The sequence below is a fragment of the Ranitomeya variabilis genome, chromosome 2, assembly GCF_051348905.1.
Source record: "Ranitomeya variabilis isolate aRanVar5 chromosome 2, aRanVar5.hap1, whole genome shotgun sequence".
Taxonomy (NCBI): domain Eukaryota; kingdom Metazoa; phylum Chordata; class Amphibia; order Anura; family Dendrobatidae; genus Ranitomeya; species Ranitomeya variabilis.
The window spans coordinates 120,669,390-120,688,159 of NC_135233.1; the positions used below are offsets into that span (position 1 = coordinate 120,669,390).

Here is an 18,770-nt window from a genome sequence, read left to right on the forward strand (position 1 = left end):
AACCCTGTATGGTAAGGGTATGTTCACACGATCCTGATTTCAATCCTTTTTTTTCAGGACAAAAACCGCAGCTCTTGGCAGAAAACGCAGGTGCGTTTTTGGTGCGTTTTTGATGCGGTTTTTGATGCGGTTTTTAGTGCGGTTTTTTATGCAGTTTTCTCTGCAGATTGTCTGTGTTTGACACAAATAAAGCTTTAACTGCAGTGGGGGAAAAAAAAAAAAGAAATGATGTCATTTCCTTGTCCAACCCTTTTCTTCTTCCATCCTCCATTTTGGGACTAAACACCAAAATGAGTGGACGTGTTTTGAATGACAGCGCTCCGCAGAGTGCTGAGCGTAGGCCAGATCATAGCCCGCGGATCCAGCTCTATCCAGCTATTTAAGTCTACGTTCACATTTGCGGTCTGCGCCGCAGCGTCGGGCGCCGCATGCGTCATGTGCCCCTATATTTAACATGGGGGCGCATGGACATGCGTCGCACTTGCGTTTTGCGCCGCATGCGTCACTGCAGCGCACGCATCCGGCCGCAGAGGACGCAGCAAGTTGCATTTTTGCTGAGTCCAAAATCAATCAAAAAAAGGACGCATGCGGCGCACAACGCAAATGTGAACATAGCCTAAGTGCCACGTATTTAAGTGCCACGTATTTCTTTGCCACGTATCACGTATTTCAGTGCCACGTATTTCAGTGCCACATATTTCAGTGCCACGTATTTCAGTGCCACGTATTTCAGTGCCACGTATTTCAGTGCCACGTATTTCAGTGCCACGTGCCACGTATTTCAGTGCCACGTATTTCAGTGCCACGTATTTCAGTGCCACGTGCCACGTATTTAAGTGCCACGTATCACGTATTTCAGTGCCACGTGCCACGTATTTCAGTGCCACGTATCACGTATTTCAGTGCCACATATCAAAGTGCCACGTATCAAAGTGCCACGTGCCACATATTTCAGTGCCACGTATCAAAGTGCCACGTGCCACATATTTCAGTGCCACGTGCCACGTATCAAAGTGCCACGTGCCACATATTTCAGTGCCACGTATTTAAGTGACACGTGCCACGTATCAAAGTGCCACGTGCCACATATTTCAGTGCCACGTGCCACGTATCAAGGAGCCACGTGCCACGTATCAAAGTGCCACGTGCCACATATTTCAGTGTCACGTGCCACGTATTTAAGTGACACGCGCCACGTATCAAAGTGCCACGTGCCACATATTTCAGTGCCACGTATCAAAGTGCCACGCATCAAAGTGCCACGTGCCACATATTTCAGTGCCACGTATTTAAGAGACACGTGCCACGAAGCAAAGTGCCACGTGCCACATATTTCAGTGCCACGTATTTAAGTGACACGTGCCACGTATCAAAGTGCCACGTATCACGTATTTCAGTGCCATGTATTTAAGTGACACGTATCACGTATAAGTGCCACGTGTCACGTATTTAATTGCCACATATTTAAGTGCCACGTATCAAGATTTTCCATGGAGAACAGACACATCCAGAGATATGTCTGCTCTCCACGGCTGCAGCAACACACTGACAGGAGCCATAGTTCCTGTCGGTGTGTCACTGCGCATGCGCGAGCGAGTTTACCGGCGGTCATTGACCCCGGCACTCTCGCTTAACGGCAGTGCTGCGTGGGAAAGTTCAACGCAGCTGTACTGCTGTTAACCGAGACGCCGGAGCCATTGAACTCCGGAACAGTACGCGATACACTGCTAGGAGCTTCGCTCCTGGCAGTGTATTGCCGGAGAGCAGCCGATCGGCGTGGGACACTCGTTTTATGGATTCTGCGGACAGGGAGTATGAATTTGGTTTATTATTTTTGGATTTTTTCCTGGAGGATCGAGGGCTTCGCCTACAAGTGTGCTGTTGGTGAGTATATACTCTGTGTTATATGTACTGTACTGTGTGTCATGTATGTGTATTGTGTGTAGGTGTTTTGTGTAACTTTACAATTGTGCTAAGTCGCCGGACACAGGGACAACTCTCCCATCCTAATACCGGATGGGAGTAGTAGTCCCATACGGCGACTTAGCACAATGGTGGCACTAGCGTCGCATGGGGACACACACGCGCGCACACACACACACACACACACACACACACACACACACACACACGGACTCCATGCTGCTTCACTGGGGGGCGGGGGCTTCCCTCTTCCTGTCCGACGTCACGTCCGGTCCTGGGTGTCAACCCCTCCGTACAAAGACGCCGACACCCAGGACAAAGGCGCTGTGTGTGGACGGTAATATGGGGCCCTAGGGGGATACGCAGACACGCCGCTGCGTAAAGAATTGACATGTCAATTCTTTTTACGCCGGCGTGTTTGCAGACAAAAGCGCCGCGTTTTTTTGCGGTGTGTCTGAACGGCAAAGTGAATTTCTCATTCACTTTGCCGGCAGACGAAAATGACATTGCGCATTTTTGAAAAGCGCCCGCAAAATAGCGCTCAAAAATGCGCTATGTCTGAAAGTAGCCTTAGTGTCAAGTGATATAGTTGGTACTAAAGTTGGAGCAAATCCATTTGCAGAATCCAGTCCATTCACCACATCAGTGATCTTTGGCAGTGATCTGCAATCATAAAGGAGCATCAGCTAATCAAAGGAGGAGCTGGGGATGCCATCGGATGACAGGCGGTTCTCAAGGCTCCCGTCTGACGGCCACTGGTTACGGACAAGGCCAATAGACCAGGTCCTGCAAGTCCATTCACACCAACTCTCGTTGGTATAATTCATTGTCCATTTGCAATTCTCCACTTGTACCAGACGAGAACAGAAATACATACAACACGTCTTATAGACTACAAACTGAATGAGAATAGTATTCTAAAGAATAAAGTGATCGAAGCAATGGAGAAAAGAAATAGCTTACCAGCCACCACCCTCCGACAGATCTGCACGATCAAATAGGCTGAGCAGCACCGAGACCATTTCTTCTGTAGTGAAGCGGCCGAGGTAGAGCTGGAAAGAGCAGAATTGTTAGATTGGCTCTTATTACTCAGCAACCAGCAGGTTGTGGCCAAACTCCATATATGACTGCAATGGTACCAAAACCACTAAATAAGTTGGTAAAAAGCAAGTTCCATTTCCACAGTTACATCAGTCTGGGTCCCACTTTTGGGACCCCCAACAAATGACAAACCGCAAGACAATGCATGCACCCATTCAATGTATCTTCAGTGCAGAGGTGGACCACAATTTAAATGCCATGTACACGATCTCAAATATTTTTATTGTTACTTTGCCTCCTAAATGCGGAATTAAGCAATTTCATAAATCTTCACAGAGTTTTCTACGATTTGACTGCTGCAGTGTCTATTTAGTCCTTAAGATCAGTAACATGCAAAACGGTTACGAATCTATCAGGTCTTTTTTCTGATTACAGAACATTCTGATTCTGAGAACATCAGAGACCGTTTTAGTCGACAACCCCCAGAGCCCTTCCTCCCAACTGCCCAGCCCTCCACCATTACAGAAGATCGACTCTCCACTCTACTCTCAAGATCGCATCTCACCACCTGTGCACTTGACCCGATCTCTTCCCACTTCTTCCCAAACCTCGCCACAGTCTTCATCCCAACCCTAACCCATCTCTTCAACCTATCACTAACAACTGGTGTTTTCCCCTCAAGCTTTAAACATGCCTCAATCACACCCATCCTCCAAAAGCCCTCTCTTGACCCATCCTCTGTATCGAGCTATCGCCCTATATCACTTCTCCCATCATAATGCCTCAAAACTACTGGAACAACATGTCCATCTTGAACTGTCCTCCCATCTATCTTCCTTCTCCCTCTTCGACTGCTTACAATCAGGCTTCCGGTCACACCACTCCACTGAAACTGCCCTAACTAAGGTCACCAATGACCTATTAACCACCAAGAGCAAGCGACACTACTCTATCCTCCTCCTCCGGGACCTGTCCTCTGCCTTTGACACAGTCGACCATTCCCTGTTGCTGCGGATCCTCTCATCCCTTGGCATCACAGACTTGGCCCTATCCTGGATCTCGTCATACCTAACTGACCGGACATTCAGCGTCTCCCATTCACACACCATTCCCTCACCTCTCCCCTTATCTGTCGGAGTCCCGCAAGGTTCAGTCCTAGGGCCCCTGCTCTTCTCCATTTACACTTTTGGCCTGGGACAGCTCATAGAATCTCACGGTTTTCAGTATCATCTCTATGCTGACGACACACAGATCTACATCTCTGGACCAGATATCACCTCCCTACTAACCAGAATCCCTCAATGTCTGTCCACTATTTCATCCTCCTTCTCCGCTAGATTTCTAAAACTTAATATGGACAAAACAGAATTCATCGTCTTTCCTCCATCTCATGCAACCCCCCCAACGTACCTATTCATTACAGTAAACGGCTGCCCACTCTCCCCAGTCCCACAAGCTTGCTGTCTTGGGGTAATCCTTGACACTGATCTCTCCTTCAAACCGCATATCCAAGCCCTTTCCACTTCCTGCCGCCTTCAACTAAATAATATTTCACAGATCCGTACATTCCTAAACCAAGAATCTGCAAAAACCCTAGTCCATGCCCTCATAATCTCCCGCCTCGACTACTGTAACCTCCTGCTCTGTGGCCCCCTCTCGAACACTCTCGCACCCCTCCAATCTATTCTAAACTCTGCTGCCCGACTAATCCACCTGTCCCCCCGCTATTCCCCGGCCTCTCCCCTCTGTCAATCCCCTCACTGGCTCCCCATTGCCCAGAGACTCCAGTACAAAAGCCTAACCATGACATACAAAGCCATCCACAACCTGTCTCCTCCATACATCTGTGACCTCGTCTCCCGGTACTTACCTACACGCAACCTCCAATCCTCACTAGATCTCCTTCTCTACTCCCCTCTTATCTCCTCTTCCCACAATCGCATACAAGATTTCTCTGGCGCATCACCCCTACTCTGGAACTCTCTACCACAACATATCAGACTCTCACCTACCATCGAAATCTTCAAAAAGGAGATTTTTGTTTACTTACCGTAAAATCTTTTTCTCCGAGCCAATCATTGGGGGACACAGACCGTGGGTGTTATGCTGCTGCCACTAGGAGGACACTAAGTGATACAAAGAAAGTTAGCTCCTCCCCTGCAGTATACACCCTCCTGCTGGCCCTCAGCTAACCAGTTCGGTGCAAAAAGCAGTAGGAGAACAGTAACAACATATTAGCTTACAGCATGTCATATTATATATGAGAGTATAGCATATCGGATTGTAAAAACAAGCATAAGCCAATACTAGGGTGGGAGCTGTGTCCCCCAATGATTGGCTCGGAGAAAAAGATTTTACGGTAAGTAAACAAAAATCTCCTTTTCTCCTACGCCTCATTGGGGGACACAGACCGTGGGACGTACCAAAGCAGTCCCTGGGTGGGGACAACATCAGATCAGGCTCTGTGTAACCGCTACTTACAAGTGCGCCACCGCGGCCTGCAGAGTCCGCCTGCCCAGAGTCACATCTGTGGAAGTCTGGGAATTATAATGCTTCAAGAATGCATGCGGACTGGACGAATCCGCAAGCTTGCAGGCGTGTCTTGTTGACGCCTGGTGCCTGGAACCCACGATAGACGGGGAGATAGGCTGTCATCTAACACGGAAGGACTACTGGATGGTGAAAGAATACACCAGGCTAAATGGCCGATGGAGACGGCCAAACCCTTCCTGTAAAAGTCAGGAAGCCTTCCTCTTACCGGTAGGAAACCCAAGATACAGTGTCCAACCTTCGGAAGGACGCCGTCCTCAAGACATACCTACTCAGAGCACTTGCTCTGTCCGGAATATGGGGACCTCATTCCATTTTGTGGAGTGATGCCAAAAGAGATGAGGGAGGAACTATGCCCTCATGACAGTAGTAATACAATACCACCTTGGTAACTAGGGACAGGGAAGGCTTGAGGACAACCTTGAAGGAAATAAGAGAAAAAAGACTGAAAAAGACCCGTTAGCACCGAAGACTCGTCAGGATGAGGATATCGCCGAGAGAAAAGGGGGGCAACCTTCCCTAAGAGAATAGATCCCAGTGATCTAACGGTATGCAAAAGGGAAGAATTACATGTGAAAAACATCCTGCGAGGTGGTCCCTACTTGCAGTTTTGTTGCAGAAATACAGAAAGCTACCAGCTCCGCAAGCGAACTGACGTGGTCAGTACGGATTTCCGAGGATCACTGGGGCCCTTTCTGCTTCTGAAAAGCTTTCGGAAGTGGAAACTGGTACCACGGAATAACCGGAGCATGCAGTGCGAAGGCTCCTGGATCTCGAGGCCGAACAACCAACTCCAGTACACCGGCGATCAGTCAGGACGCCATCCGAGCTACAACTGTAGAGCTCCAGTGAAGGCGGGTCTGATGGAATACTTCCGGTGAAGTTCCCACTCACTTGAGGTGAAACCCTGACGGCTAAATATGTTCGCAGCCCAGAGTTCTACTTCTGGGATATGAACTGCCAAGATCACCGAGTGATAGATCTCGGCCCATGTGAGGTACTTTGGCCATGGTGCTTGAACGTGGGTACTCGCTAGATGATTGACGTATGACAGCCGTGGCGTTGTCCAATTGAATTCGGATGGGTTGACCCGCCATAAGGAGTGGACCTACTATAGGACTACCCTTGAGATCTCCAGAGCAATGATCGGGAGAAGAGGACTGGCATTGGAAGTTACTAGTAACCATGGAACCGGGAGAAAAAACTCCGGATGAAGAAGGAGCTCAGAGACTATCGTCTGAAAAGCTGCTTGACTTGCTGAAAACTAACGAAGCAAAGGAAACTGTTTCCATTGTCGTCTCCGTTGTTTTTTTTTTTTTTTTTTTTTTTTTTGGAACCCTCCCAGTAAATCAAATGAAATGAGGGGGGGGGGAGTGAGCAAGAGCGCGAGCTCCCTGTTGAAAAACCATGACCTTGTCTGGAGGGAGATTTACCACCCTTCTGGAAGAATACTGGATCATCCTCAAAAAAGGATATCTGCTGGGCTGGAAATGAGGAGTAGTCTACGTCTAGCCACCAGCCCAGGTGAGAGGGTATCGCAAGTGATATAGACGACTTAGGGTAGTCCTGCAAGGGTGGGTAAACAGTCGGTCAAACAGGATAGGACGACCACGCCTCTAGGTGCAAGATGACAGCCACCATGACCCTTGCGAACACCCTGGATGCGGTAGCAAGGCCGAAGAACAAGGTCGTGACCTAAATGCTGTTCACGAATGGAAAAGCAAAAGGAATTTTTGAAGAGGTTAGGCATCCCGAATGTCGATGGATGCCCGAAATTGCACCTTTTTTGTTGAAGTAATGGCTGAGCGGATGAAACTCCATTCGAAGAAGAACCTTGTGAAAAGATTGTTAGAAGTTTGAGGTCCGGAATCGGTCCTACTTATCGTTCCACCTCTTAGTAACCAAGATCCCTTAGATCTAGACTGTCCTGGACAACCCTTTCATTGTTGGTCGGGGCTGCGGAAACGTACGATTGTTCGTTAGTCTCCCGCTCAAAAATATGATTGACCAGCTGAACTGTCTTCAGGAAAGGGATCAGGAAAGGGATACTGGTGTGAATCGAAGTAGTTAAGGGCTCTAGCATCCATGCGGCGGATAGGGAGATTAAAGGGCTGGACCCGTAGCTGCCAAACGGAACAAACCAGATGTGCTATTTGACAGATCGTGGCATTTTTAATTGAGGACATATCGGGCAGGGATACTGGTAGGTAAACCACAGGAGATTGTACCCGGTTAATCTGCCGAGTGGCAGAATGCGCCGCTGCTTCCAGCAGGTCATTGCAGAGTTAAAAATTAGGAGCCCCGATCCACCATCCTCTTAACAAGGAAGTGGAGAGGGAAATACGCCTACTTGCATCTTCTGTTAAATAGTGGTGATGCAGAGGGGGGTGCTCAGACGCCCGAAAAAAGGGATGCCTCTGTACATCCACAGAGTGCAAGTCTCCGGGTGGACAGGACAGGCTGTCTGGCGTTAGGCCTGGACCTTCGAGTGCCCGTCTGTTGATGGTGTGGGGAGACCGGCGCCCTTTAAAGTGCCTGTCGCCGTTAAAAATCAGACCAGGCATAGCGTCCCGCGTAGAGGCTTCTGTCCAGTGAATCGCATATCCGGACTGGATGGCAAAAGCTCTACGAGGGAGTTTAGGCTGAGGGAACTAGTTACACTGGGATAAACTGGGATCAGCGGCAGAGGGCTCCTCATTTATGACCAGTTTCGGATTGGTCATGGTGCCCTCAAGACCAGGGAATACTGGTCGTGTGCCGTTAAGACCAGGGAAAACTGGTCGTGTGCCTTTAAGACCAGGGAATACTGGTCGTGTGCCTTTAAGACCAGGGAATACTGGTCGTCTGCCTTTAAGACCAGGGATTACTGGTCGTGTGGCTTTAAGACCAGAGAATGCTGGTCGTGTGCCTTTAAGACCAGGGAATACTGGTCGTGCGCCATTAAGACCAGGGAATACTGGTCGTGTGCCTTTAAGACCAGGGAAAACTGGACGTGTGCCTTTAAAACCCGGGAATTCTGGTCACGCGCCCTTAAGACCAGGGAATACTGGTCACGTGCCTGTAAGACCAGGGAATACTGGTCACGTGCCTTTAAGACCAGGGGATACTGGTCACGTACCCTTAAGACCAGGGGATACTGGTCACGTACCCTTAAGACCAGGGAATACTGGTCACGTGCCTTTAAGACCAGGGAATACTGGTCACGTGCCTTTAAGACCAGGAAATACTGGTCACGTGCCTTTAAGACCAGAGAATACTGGTCGTGTGACTTTAAGACCAGGAATACTGGTCATGCGGGTTAGGTAAAATCTCGCAGCGAGCGAGAAGCGCCAATTTAGGGGGCGGAGCTACAGGCACGACATGGGCGGAGCCTCGAAACTTCCATGATAGGCCCCAGCCGGGGCGTAAATTTCTGCAGCCGGCGTCAGCGTAAAAGTTAGGGGTGGTCACCCGTTGCTCGAGAAAATTGAGCGCTTCTGCGTCAGGCGCTAAGCGCCAGGAAAAAAGGCTAAGCCGCCTTGAGGCGACACAGTGCGCTTCTGTACCACATCGGCTGAAGCCGGGAGCAAAATTTGTTAGCCGACTGGAGCGTTACCTCAGGGAGGTGGCCACAGGGAAGTCTGAGACTGCCTGTCAATATCCCGCTGCAGAAGCCCATTGCTGGCAGAATCCACTTACCAACGGTGCGCGTCCCGGCATGGAGCCGCCGCGGAGGTCGGGTATTGCAGCGTGGACGGTGCAGGGATAGAGAGATAAACCTCAATCCATCATCCCTTTGTTAAGGAGGTGGAGAGGAACCGTCCGCCTCCTTGTCCGCTTTCACAGTGGTGGAGGAGGCTGCCCGGACCATGGAGGGGGGCTTCTGTACATCCACGAAGTTCAGCCCATCGGGACCATGAAAGCACCTCCGCTCCTGAAAAGGATTTCAACTGCGGCCTAGTCCGGCTGCAAAAGCCGGGGACTAAATTTATGGAGCCTGCCGGTGGAGCGCGTCGGCGGGCCGCGCGCCGAATGATTGCCGCTGGCGTACTGGCCAGTGGCACCCCCAGGACCGCATCTTCCAGGCAGGCAGCGTGAGGAAGCATGGCCCCCGAGATCTGCAGGGCGCCTCTCGTCCCAGACGAGAAGCGCCGATCTAGGGGGGCGGGGTTACGGCCGTGGGAGGGATCTGCCCACTGCGGCCTACTCCAGCTGAAAAGCCGGGGACTAAATTTCCAGCCTGCCTGGGGATGCGCGGCGGCCGCAACAGAGCGACGCTAACCGCCGCAGTTCCCGACCGCCGGCGCCTGTCCCCAGGGGCTCTGCCGCAAGTACTGCCGGCGCCTACCCCATAGAGGCCACTGCGGCCTACTCCGGCTGAAGAAGCCGGGGCCTAAATTTATGGGCCCTGCCGACGATGTGCGGCGGCGGCCGCGACGGAGCGCCGCCGAGCACCACCGACCACCGGTCGGCGGTGCCTCTCCCTGGGGACCCAGACTGCATCGCTGCCGCTGAGGGGGAGCAGGGGGGAGTCCCCAGAAGGTACTTACAGCCGCCATCCCGGATCTCACAGGTCTGCTGGGCGCTTCTGTGAGTCTGTAAGCTCAATCCATGCACCCTGGATGGGGATGGAGAGGCCCCTGATGCATCTCTGTAGCAGAGGGGGGCTGCGGCACAACATCCCCTCCGGACTGCCTACGTCTCCAAATTACATCGCTGTAATGCAGGGTCCTGGAGGGGGTTGGGGGAAATCGGGACCAAAAAAGGAACCGTTGCCCTGGCGCAAACTTTTTTCGTGCGCCATACGTCGCAGGAGAGGGACGGGGAGGTATACTCGCCGTGCTCGCCTGTTGTTGGTTCGGGGGAGAGCGGACCTTATGAAAAAAAGGACCCGTCGCCCCCTTCACTCCGTTAAATAAAAAATTAAAAATTTACATAAAATTAAAAAATCAAAAATTAAAACAAAGATGGGGTCTGGGAAAAAAGACCCAAGTGCCTCCTAAGACACTAAGCAAGAACTGGTTAGCTGAGGGCCAGCAGGAGGGTGTATACTGCAGGGGAGGAGCTAACTTTCTTTGTATCACTTAGTGTCCTCCTAGTGGCAGCAGCATAACACCCACGGTCTGTGTCCCCCAATGAGGCGTAGGAGAAAAGAACCTGAAGACCCACCTCTTCCAACAAGCCTACAACCTGCAGTAACCACCGATCGACCAAACCGCTGCATGACCAGCTCTATCCTCACCTACTGTATCCTCACCCATCCCTTGTAGATTGTGAGCCTTCGCGGGCAGGGTCCTCTCTCCTCCTGTACCAGGTGTGGCTTCTATTGTTCAAGATTATTGTACCTGTTTTTATTATGTATACCCCTCCTCACATGTAAAGCGCCATGGAATAAATGGCGCTATAATAATAAATAATAACAACAATAATAATTACTCTCCCCTATTTCTCCCTCTCAGTGTTAGAGAAAGCAATATGTAGGGGCTGTATCCAATCTCCACAGTGTGGACAGGGTAGAGGACGAATACTGTCTCAAGGAGGGCATAAAAACAGGCTGTAGAAAAGGAAAAAAAAGCACTTGAAGAGGAAATCTGTGCAGGACAGAAGCTGTGCAGATATGAGCTAATTAACAGCAGCAATGTGGACATATAGACCCTCTCATCCAGACTACATTACTGGGAGAGACACTCCCACAGGAGTCAAATCTAAAACTTGCAGCAGGCTGCAAACTGCATTTGAGTGTAAATGAAGACTACAGACTGAAACTGGCTGCATCTTTATTCACTACTGGCAACCACCAATATGTAGAATAAGAACAAAGAAAGAAATATTACCAATTGCTATAGAAATATCAGTTGTGATTATATAATAATATAAATGACCGACCTTAAATGACTGCAGGGCGACCAAAAGCACCTCTACGTTGTCATCCATGAGCCGAGATAAAATAGCTTCTTTAATAAAGGATTCATCAAAGCCAGCCTAGTAAAGAAAAGAATACACTTAGGTGATGGAAATAAAGACGAAGTTGTAACCAGATTGATATCTGATCTAAAATATATGTACCTGGTTCTGATTCCAGGTTCGGGCATCAGGAATCAGAACACAGGCTCAACATCAAGTATTAGATCAGCTGGGATTCGACTACAAGCATCCCTGTCAATCAGATGTTTAACAGGGGCTGCAGGGCTCAGCTGAGCTCCAAATGGCCTTCACTGTTTATTAGACAGATCAAAGCTTTGTGAACCCAGGTAAGGCTAAGGTGTGCGAGAGGGCACCAACAGCCATAACAATAGCAAAAAACAAAAAAACGTGCCACGACTAAAGTAATAGCATTAATTGATTAAAAATTAAATTAACTTTATTGAATACAAAATATAAAAAACATTAAAAAAAATCCCAAAATACAGACACAAGGACAGACTGGTGGTTGAGCCAGTGTAGGAACCTCAATAGTATGAAAAAGTCTCAATCATAAGGTGATATGTATAACAGAGTATAAAGTGTATATTAGTAACAGTAACATAATTACCCAATGACTATGACTGTATACTGAAGGCCATGAAAGGTATATATAGTTCAGCCTACAGATAAGATCAGACACAAAGTATAACGACTAGCAAAAACGTTCAAACATCAGGCGCACGTTTCACAAATGCTTCGTCAGGTGTGTGTATTGTATGTTTTTTACATTTTGTATTGAATACAGTTCATCAATTTTTAATCAATTAATGTTATTATTTTAGTCCTGCCATGTTTTGGTTTGTTTTTTTTCGGTATTGCTTATTAGACACAGCTCTGGACTGTGCATTGCAATGCTGCAGGTTTGTATTTCAAGTGATTGAGAGTGAGCTGTAACACCAGGCACAGCAGCTGCAAAAAAAAATATGAAGTTGTCTCTGGTAAAAAAATAAAGGAAATGCAGCCCTCTTATTGGTGGGGTGCTGAGAGTCAGACGTCCACCCATCTAGTATTGATGGCCAATCCAGAAGGCAGGCCCTCCGGTATCTGCAGTATACATGACCGGGTTCAGTCTGGGCGAGGTGTGTCTTTTCGGACAACAGACTACGAAAAAGAAGCCAGTTGCTCTCAAAGCCATATTTATACCACCAATTCACTCCCAGGTCTTTGCTGCCCTGACAGCTCCAATGTGAAAGGTTCCTGTTAGAAATAATTTTCTGCCCAATTTTACAATATGACCCATGACCCCAAACCACAAAGACTAAAACCAACAACTCACCTTGGACTTCTCAATGACGTCCTTCAGATGCAGTAGAGCGAGGTGTCTTACTGCGGCTTGTGGATGATTCAAGCTGAGCAGGAGCGACGTATCACAGTCTGCCAATAACTGGAAGAGTTCAGCCATTACTATGTGTGCTCACATACAGACCTCCTAATAATCCTAAGACATTAGCAAAGATGCCAGCAGTGATTAAGCGATGGCCATACCTTATGTTTTCCTCCGCTGGTGGAGAGAGCAATGAACTGGTGGAATAAGTCTTGTTTCTCTTGATCTTTCACATCCTTCAGATGCCTTTCCAAAACAAAATCCAGTGCCTCAGGATATCTAGGTGCACAGATTAAGGTTGTGTTACATATGTGATACACTTCTCCGGGTACTCAGATACCTACAGATACTGTGATTTTATTGTCATAGCCATTTGCAGACACTGTTGGAAGCTCACATAGGCAATATCTGAAATATCACTCCGCAACAATTGCCAAACAATGATGTCCCAGATGTGGGAGACAAGTCCGAAGACACCGGAGGCCATGGTAGCAGGTTTAGGCCATGCAGGCTGCTCAGAGCAGCATGAGCAACATTAGTCCAGGCAACGTCGTGTAGAAAAACGGCTCTTGGGACACTTTGGAGATATGGCCGTACCACTGGTTACACCACCAAATCAATGTACCGCCGAGCTGTTAGTGTACCTGAAATGAAGACCAGTCGGCTACCATATATTAAGCCACCCCACTCCATAGTCCCAGGAGAAAACCGATGTGATTCCCTTCGTGAAGGTCTCTCCATCAACGCCAGGCCGCATGTTGCTTGTGCAACTATGAGCCGCCTCTGTGGCCTACACATGTGCTACCACGGCCTGCAGTATCTGTGGATTAGTCTCCCATGGAGGACATCTGGGACAACATTATTGGCAATAAGAAAGGCAGCGGATCCTGCCGATTTAGGTGCCCAAGTGCATTCAGCACAGCCGAACATTCCAAGTGTATGGGGGGCCGAGTTCTCGTACTAGTTCTATATTGGGGTTTCAGCTTTTAGCAGGTAAACATACCATAAGTATCTGAAAAAATAACCTTGAAATGGTAAGTTCCCACTTGTGAAACATCAGTCTCATTTTATAGTAATAAGGAGATTTTTGTGTACTCACCGTAAAATCTTTTTCTCCGAGTCATCATTGGGGGACACAGGACGAATGGGTGTTATGCTGCTGCCACCAGGAGGACACTAAGTTAAACACACACAAAAGATTAACTCCTCCCCTGCAGTATACACCCACAGGCTGGACAATCCAGAGCCAGTTCGGTAACAAAGCAGTAGGAGTAAGCCAGTTAACAAACAGAAAACATGTCATAGTCAAAACACAGACTGAAAAGAACAATTGAGCCAACTAGGCTAACAGGGAGGGTGCTGTGTCCCCCAATGATGACTCGGAGAAAAAGATTTTACGGTGAGTACACAAAAATCTCCTTTTCTCCTACGTATCATTGGGGGACACAGGACGAATGGGACGTCCCAAAGCAGTCCCTGGGTGGGTCACCAGAAGTTATAAATGCTGAGCGAGCCTACAAACTACAGATGAGACACAGCCGCTTGTAGGATTCGCCTACCGACGGAAGCGTCTGCCGAAGCCTGAAAGTGCACATGGTAGTGCTTCGTGAACGTATGTAGACTGGACCATGTAGCAGCCTTGCAGACCTGTGCTGCCGATGCCTGGTGCCGGATGGCCCAGGACGCGCCGACTGACCGGGTAGAATGAGCCTTGATCCCCGGAGGTGCGGCGTGACCCTTGACACGGTAGGACTCTTGGATGGCGGAACGAATCCACTTGGCAATGGAGGCCTTGGAAGCGGGTAGTCCCTTCCGTGGCCCCTTCGGAAGAACGAACAAGGCGTCTGACCTACGGAGAGACGCAGTCCTGGAGACGTAACGTCTGAGACCCCTCACTAAGTCCAGAGTGTGGAGCGCCCTTTCCGTGCGGTGGGAAGGAGCAGGGCACAGTGAGGGAAGGACAATCTCCTCATTAAGATGGAAGGAGGAAACGACCTTCGGAAGAAAAGTCGGACATGTCCGCAGAACCACCTTGTCCTGGTGGAACACGAGGAAAGGAGGTCGGCACGACAGAGCTGCCAGCTCAGAGACACGTCTAATAGACGTGACAGCCACGAGGAAGGCAATCTTCCAAGACAAGAACAGCAAAGACACTTCATGCAAGGGCTCAAAGGGGGGCTCTTGAAGAGCACAGAGAACTAGGTTCAGGTCCCATGGTTCCAAGGGCATCTTGTAAGGCGGAGCCATATGAGAAACACCCTGGATGAAGGTCCTGACCTGCAATCTGTTTGCAATCTTTCTCTGAAAAAGAACCGAGAGAGCAGAAATTTGGCCCTTAAGAGAGCTGAGAGCAAGACCCAAGTCTACGCCTGATTGGAGGAATTCCAAAATGTGAGGGATAGAAAAACGGAGGGGGAAACGTCCCCGCTTCCTGCACCAGGCGAAGTATGCCTTCCAGGCGCGGTGGTAGATGCGCATAGAAGAAGGCTTGCGTGCGCGGAGCATGGTAGATATCACCGTCTGGGGCAACCCCTTCTGCCTCAGTACCCAGGACTCAACGGCCACACCGTTAAACACAGGGCCTCTGAGTTCGGGTGGTAAATGGGCCCTTGAGACAGGAGGTCTGCGCGACTCGGCAGCCTCCAAGGTACATCTGAGACCAGTTGAACCATCTCGGCATACCATGTCCTGCGCGGCCAGTCCGGAGCGATGAGAAGTACTGGGATCCGTTCTGCCTTGATCTTCCTGATCACCTTTGTCAGAAGAGGAATTGGGGGAAAGATGTATGGGAGTCTGAAACCCTGCCATGAGAGGACGAGAGCGTCGGCTCCGAAGGCTGAGGGGTCGTGAGACCTGGCCATGAAGACGGGAACCTGGCAATTGAGGCGAGATGCCATTAGGTCCACGTCCGGGGTCCCCCATCGAGAGCATATCTGGTGAAAGATTGCGGGATGGAGAGACCACTCTCCGGGATCGAGGCTGTGGCGACTGAGAAAGTCCGCTTCCCAGTTTTCCACGCCTGGGATAAAAACTGCTGAGAGTATGGAATGATGTGTCTCGGCCCAGCGGAGAATTAGCGTCACCTCGACCATGGCCGCCTTGCTGCGAGTGCCCCCTTGGCGGTTGATGTAGGCTACCGCAGTGGCGTTGTCGGACTGGACTCTGACCGCACGGCCGGAGAGGAACGGCTGAAAATGATGGAGAGCCAGTCTGATTGCCCGAATCTCTAGGATATTGATGGGCAGCTGGGACTCCTGCGGAGACCAGCGACCCTGAGTCGAGTGGCGCTGGAACACTGCACCCCAGCCGAAGAGACTGGCGTCCGTTGTGACAACCAGCCAGTGCACCGGAAGGAAAGACTTCCCCCGAGTCAGGGAGGACCTCTTGGTCCACCACCTGAGGGACTGTCTGATTGGGCGAGAGAGAAGGAGACGGCGGTCGAGCGAGGCGGGATTCCTGTCCCATACTGCCAGAATGGCGTGTTGTAAGGGACGGAGGTGAAAAACCGCAAAGGGCACTGCCTCCATTGCCGCCACCATCCTGCCGAGTACCCTCATGGAGAAGCGTAGGGAGTGAGAGCGAGGTTGAGTAAGCTTCCGGACTTCTCTCTGAAGAGTGGATACCTTTTCCGGAGGCAAAAGTACTAGACCCTGAGAGGAGTCTAAGATCATTCCCAGGTAGGATATGGTTTGGGCCGGGACTGGGGAAGATTTTTTGAAATTGATTTTCCAGCCCAGGCGCAAAAAGGTATTTATAGTGACGTCTACCGCTTCTGAACAGGACCGGAAAGAGGGGCCTTTTATGAGGATGTCGTCCAAGTAGGGCAACACCACTATGCCTCGAGCATGTAGAATGGCCACGGCAGCTGCCATGACCTTGGTGAACACCCGAGGAGCAGTGGCCAGCCCGAAAGGTAGGGCGACAAACTGAAAATGGTGCCCCTGGACCGCGAAGCGGAGGAAGCGCTGATGAGACGGTAGGATGGGAATGTGCAAGTAAGCGTCTTGAACATCTAGAGATGCAAGGAACTCGCCCTCTTCCAGAGAGGCAATTACCGAGCGGAGGGACTCCATACGGAATTGACGTACACGGACGTACTTGTTGAGGAGCTTGAGGTCCAATATTGGACGTACTGAGCCGTCCTTCTTTGGAACAATGAAAAGATTGGAATAGAAACCTTGGTACCTCTCGTTCTGAGGTACCGGGATGATGACCCCGTCTTCCCATAGCGATCTTATGGCCTGAAAATACTGACGGACCCTTGCTCTGGGAGGAGGGGACTGGAAGAAACGAGATGGGGGAAGAGAGACAAACTCTATCTTGTAACCGAAGGATACCAGTTCGCGGACCCATCGGTCGGGAACTACCGAGAGCCACGCGTCCCGAAAGAAGAGTAGGCGGCCGCCAACTCTGTCGGTGTCCTTTGGCGTCTGCCAAGAGTCATTGAGGTGGAGACCTGTTAGGTCTGGGCCCCCTGGACCCCTGTTGTCTGGGTCTGCCTCTCCAAGAGGGAGAAGGTTTGTAAGATGGCTGGGAGGTTCTGTCCTTGCGCTGACCTCTCCCGGCGCCGGGTGGCGCGGAGGGAGGATTGGACCAATTGGAGCCGAAACGGAAATATCGGCCTCGGCCCTGTTGGTTGCGAAAGGGGCGAAAGGTCCGTTGCTGGGGAAGGAATTTGCTCTTTCCCCCTGTGGAGTCTGCGATTATTTTATCTAGTTTGTCCCCAAAAAGGCGTTCGCCCTGGTATGGAAGGGACGTGAGAGATTTTTTGGATCCTGAGTCCGCTTTCCAGTCCCTGAGCCAAAGGGATCTGCAGATCGTGACAGCATTGGCCGCTGCCTGTGAGGCACAGTTGGCCGCGTCTAAGGATGCGGAAACTACAAAGTCCCCCGCTCTGGCAATCTGAGTGGCCAGGTGTGAAACCTCGGGGGGTAAGTCGGCGTGTAGTGCTGTAGAGGCTAAAGACTCGGCCCAATGGGTCATGGCTTTTGCAACCCATGTGGCGGGAAAAGAAGGGAAGAGAGAAGCCGAGGAAGCTTCAAAAGCCGAGCGAGCCATCTGGTCAATTTGTCTATCAGTGGGATGCTTGATGGACGCGCCCTCGGAGGAGGATAGGACCGCCTTGGTGGCTAGCCGCGACACTGGCGGGTCCACGGAGGGTGACTGAGACCACTCCTTAGCAAGGTCCTGAGCAAACGGATACTTCAATTGCATAGCCTTCTGACCTGAGAAGCGTTTATCCGGACGGACTCTGTGGAGATCGACAATGTCCTTGAATTGAGGATGCGTAGGAAAAAATCTGTGAGCCTTTGTGGTTCGCCCGAATGACACGGGATGAACCGCCTTGGACGGGGTTTCCTCCTCTAACTGTAGCGTCTGACTTACCGAGTCTATGAGAGAATCTAGGGTCTCTTGGTCGTGACGATACTCTGGGGAACAGGACACGCTGGATGCGTCGTCCAGAAAGGATTCCCTGCTATGAGCTGGGGATGAGTGACGAGAGACTTCGCTCTCTGAGCCGGAGGGCTGATCACGGACCGGAGATATTACCCTGGACTTCTTTCTAGATGAGAGAGGGCTTCTGGAAACGGTACGACCTCTAGGCCGAGAGGGGTTCTTAGGCCGCGTTACATCATCCGTGGAAGCGCCCTGGGTAAGGGACGGGTCACGGAGGGACTGTATCGTCCTTTCCAAGGATGCCACAGATCGAGCAAGGGAGGACGCCCATGCGGGGGTACTAGGCTCACTACATTCCGGGTCAGAGGCCGGAGTATCCTGTGCCGCAGACATTTCGCAGGCGGAGCACAGCGGGGTAGTGTGACCTCGGGGCAGAGATACCTTGCAGGAGGTGCACACAGCAAAAATAACAGAGTGGGTCTTTCCAGTCCGTTTTTGCTTAGACTGTGACATCTTTACCATAAAGTGAGCGTACTGGCAGGGGAAGAGACAATCCTACTGAGTGCGTCTCACCAAGTTCTGCGGTGCTTGG

At 50.5% G+C, this 18,770-nt stretch overlaps 1 protein-coding gene across 2 annotated transcripts in view; it reads right to left on the reverse strand.

Moving 5' to 3' along the window:
• The window catches only part of HEATR1 (HEAT repeat containing 1), a 100,924-nt gene that overhangs the window by 62,354 nt on the left and 19,800 nt on the right, over positions 1-18,770 (reverse strand). For both annotated transcript variants that reach the window (XM_077282903.1, XM_077282904.1), the window contains exons 11-14: positions 12,943-13,060; positions 12,734-12,841; positions 11,380-11,475; positions 2,887-2,975 (exon numbers count right to left, since the gene is read on the reverse strand). In XM_077282903.1, coding sequence (XP_077139018.1) covers positions 2,887-2,975; positions 11,380-11,475; positions 12,734-12,841; positions 12,943-13,060 — 411 coding nt within the window. The remainder of the gene's footprint in view (positions 1-2,886; positions 2,976-11,379; positions 11,476-12,733; positions 12,842-12,942; positions 13,061-18,770) is intronic.